Source organism: Atta colombica, unplaced genomic scaffold (genome assembly GCF_001594045.1).
Source record: "Atta colombica isolate Treedump-2 unplaced genomic scaffold, Acol1.0 scaffold116, whole genome shotgun sequence".
Taxonomy (NCBI): domain Eukaryota; kingdom Metazoa; phylum Arthropoda; class Insecta; order Hymenoptera; family Formicidae; genus Atta; species Atta colombica.
This window is the reverse complement of record NW_017259202.1, coordinates 103,176-105,675: the sequence shown is the minus strand read 5'-3', so window position 1 is coordinate 105,675 and position 2,500 is coordinate 103,176. Positions and strand designations below refer to the sequence as shown.

Here is a 2,500-nt window from a genome sequence, read left to right as displayed (position 1 = left end):
ATAATATCTCAAATTTTTACAAAGCGTTTTATTGTTAATTATAAAAGTTATAAATAAATGCACAGATCATGCTCGAAAAATTTGCTTTCATCGGGTATGGTGATTGCTGCCGTCCTCGTCATCTGAAACAAACGAATTTTTCTTTGTTTTATTCTTCACAAATGTAGTTATCGTTCGGTCTTCTAATAAATAATTGGAGAAAAAAATTGACAAAATGGCGGCGCTTGAAAGAAAGTATTTCGATTTTTACTAAAAAATATTTATTTCTCGCGGTCCGGAAACATAGTAATTTTGAAGATATCAAAAAGTTGGAGGGTCAAACGTTAGCCTAATATGTACACTCTATATATATATATATATATATATATATATATATATGTGTGTGTGTGTTAAAGCGCAAGTCGATCGATCCAGTTGTGAGAAAAATACACGCAAAGTCGTTTCGAGAAAAACTCATTTAAAGTTTCTCATATTTCAATGCATTTACGAAGTGAATAATTTCAATAACTTATCTTTAGTCAGTTATACCAGTATCATATAAAATACCTTCCTCGAAGAGCGAGAACACACTATTCCCTGTAACGGAAATTTTGAACGAAATTTCACAGATTAGGATGCGTTCAGAAATATTACCCGAGTGCCTCCGTGTACCGTTTTATTCTTATTCACTCAATGTTAAACAAGGATGATACACGAGAGCACGCATCCGGATGATGTTCCCGAACGCATCCTTAAAAAGAATCATCCTGAGCTACATATGGCACCATCTGATTGCATAGAGTAATGGCAAACAAAAACTTAATACGTAAGTAGTAAACAACATTGATTTCAATCATTGTAAAGTCTGTAAGACTTACAATATAAGCAGTAGCCAATCCAATATGTTGATTTCCTTATGCCATGACTTTAATACTACACAAATGGTTTGTCTGCTGAACGTAATCTCGCGTCGTATGAGCGCTATGCCTTCTCTATGCTCTTTGGTAGCTCGGTCAATTTGACGAATTTCGTCTCAACGTTTTAGGGACACATTTTTAAGATCCCAAATTACAAGAAAATGAAAAAAAAAAAATTTTTTTTGATCCGTCAAAGTAGAATATCCTTAAAAAATAGTCTAATCTTACCTGGAATTTTAAATAAAAATACCTAGAAAATTCGGGAATTCTCAGAGAATTTTTTTACAAGATTTCAATATTAATAATAATAAATTTCCCTGTTTTATTCACTCTTTAAGAAGAAAATAGGGAGAATTATTTAGTACGTTGTTAGATTAGTTTTGCTAGAATAATTTTGGAGATGGTCTTGAGTGATAAGAAGTATAGAGAACCATTTATTACAACCTCCAGCATACGAAATTGCACAGTGAAATTAACAGATATTAACATAAGGATTAAGCAGTATTACATTTATCTTGATAGTCAAAATATTAGTAGAAATAGTTCATAATAATAACAATCATAACGACAAGAATAATAACAGATCTATAGGGCAATTCTTTTCAATAATTTGTTTATGGCAATTAGATTGAATATTATGCCTCTTTATTCCTAACTAGATTATGATAGGATTTTGCCAAAAGAAAAAATTTCTCAATCTATAGTCGCCTTGGTTGCCCGAGCTCCAAGAGAAAAAAGTTCGGCATCTTAGTTTATCAAGTCTGTGCTAAATATCAGCTGAGGATGTGGAGATTAGTCTCGATACCTACAATTGAGTATATAATAGAAACTTGTGATAATTGATAGTGCCCCATTAACAATTGCACTACCAACCTGGCGTCATCTTTTTGTTAGCAATTTTATGCTATTAATTAAGTTCTCTACTAGGCGAATCTTCTAGTAGAATCTTCTACACTTTATTTTTTCCCTTCAGAAATCAAGATACAGCTTTCTCGTAAGTAATTCTTGATCTTTGTCCTATCTAAACTGTAACACACTGAATGCCAACCTCGGTTCGAATATTAGTTAATTTTTGCTAATTGGTCAGCTATCTCAGTGTCTCTGATTTTTGAATGTCGAGGGACATCCCCCTTAAAACAACACAATTGTTTTATAAAATAATTAGGATTTTATTCCTAAATTTTTTATTGCTTACAGTCTACACTAAATGATCCCAAGCCACGAGTGATACCAGAGTCATTGGCATCGGATAGCATACTTATGCCTACATTAATATCACCCGAACAAGATTCTAAGTTACCAGAGACAACATCAATGGCACAAACAAATGTGTCGAAAGAAACAAGCAAAAAATCAAAGGATGATAAAGAGACTATTCAAATCATTCGAGGTAATCGTGTGATTAAGTTACCACCTATCGAAGCACCTGCCACCAGAAGTAAACGGTTGCAAGAAAAAATCGAGATGCCGCAAACAAATCCTGAACCTATAAAGAAAATGCAAAAACTTACGTAAGTATAGTATATTATTATAAGTTGAAGATTTGGATACAGTAACAAATAGTTTATATAAATTTGTTACATAAACTATTTGTTACTGTATCC

The 2,500-nt window shown here is 32.4% G+C and overlaps 1 protein-coding gene across 1 annotated transcript in view; it reads left to right on the top strand.

Moving 5' to 3' along the window:
- LOC108694184 overlaps nt 1–2,500 on the top strand; it is a 22,634-nt gene that overhangs the window by 8,127 nt on the left and 12,007 nt on the right. Inside the window, exon 10 of the mRNA XM_018203509.1 lies at nt 2,094–2,407. Coding sequence (XP_018058998.1) covers nt 2,094–2,407 — 314 coding nt within the window. The remainder of the gene's footprint in view (nt 1–2,093; nt 2,408–2,500) is intronic.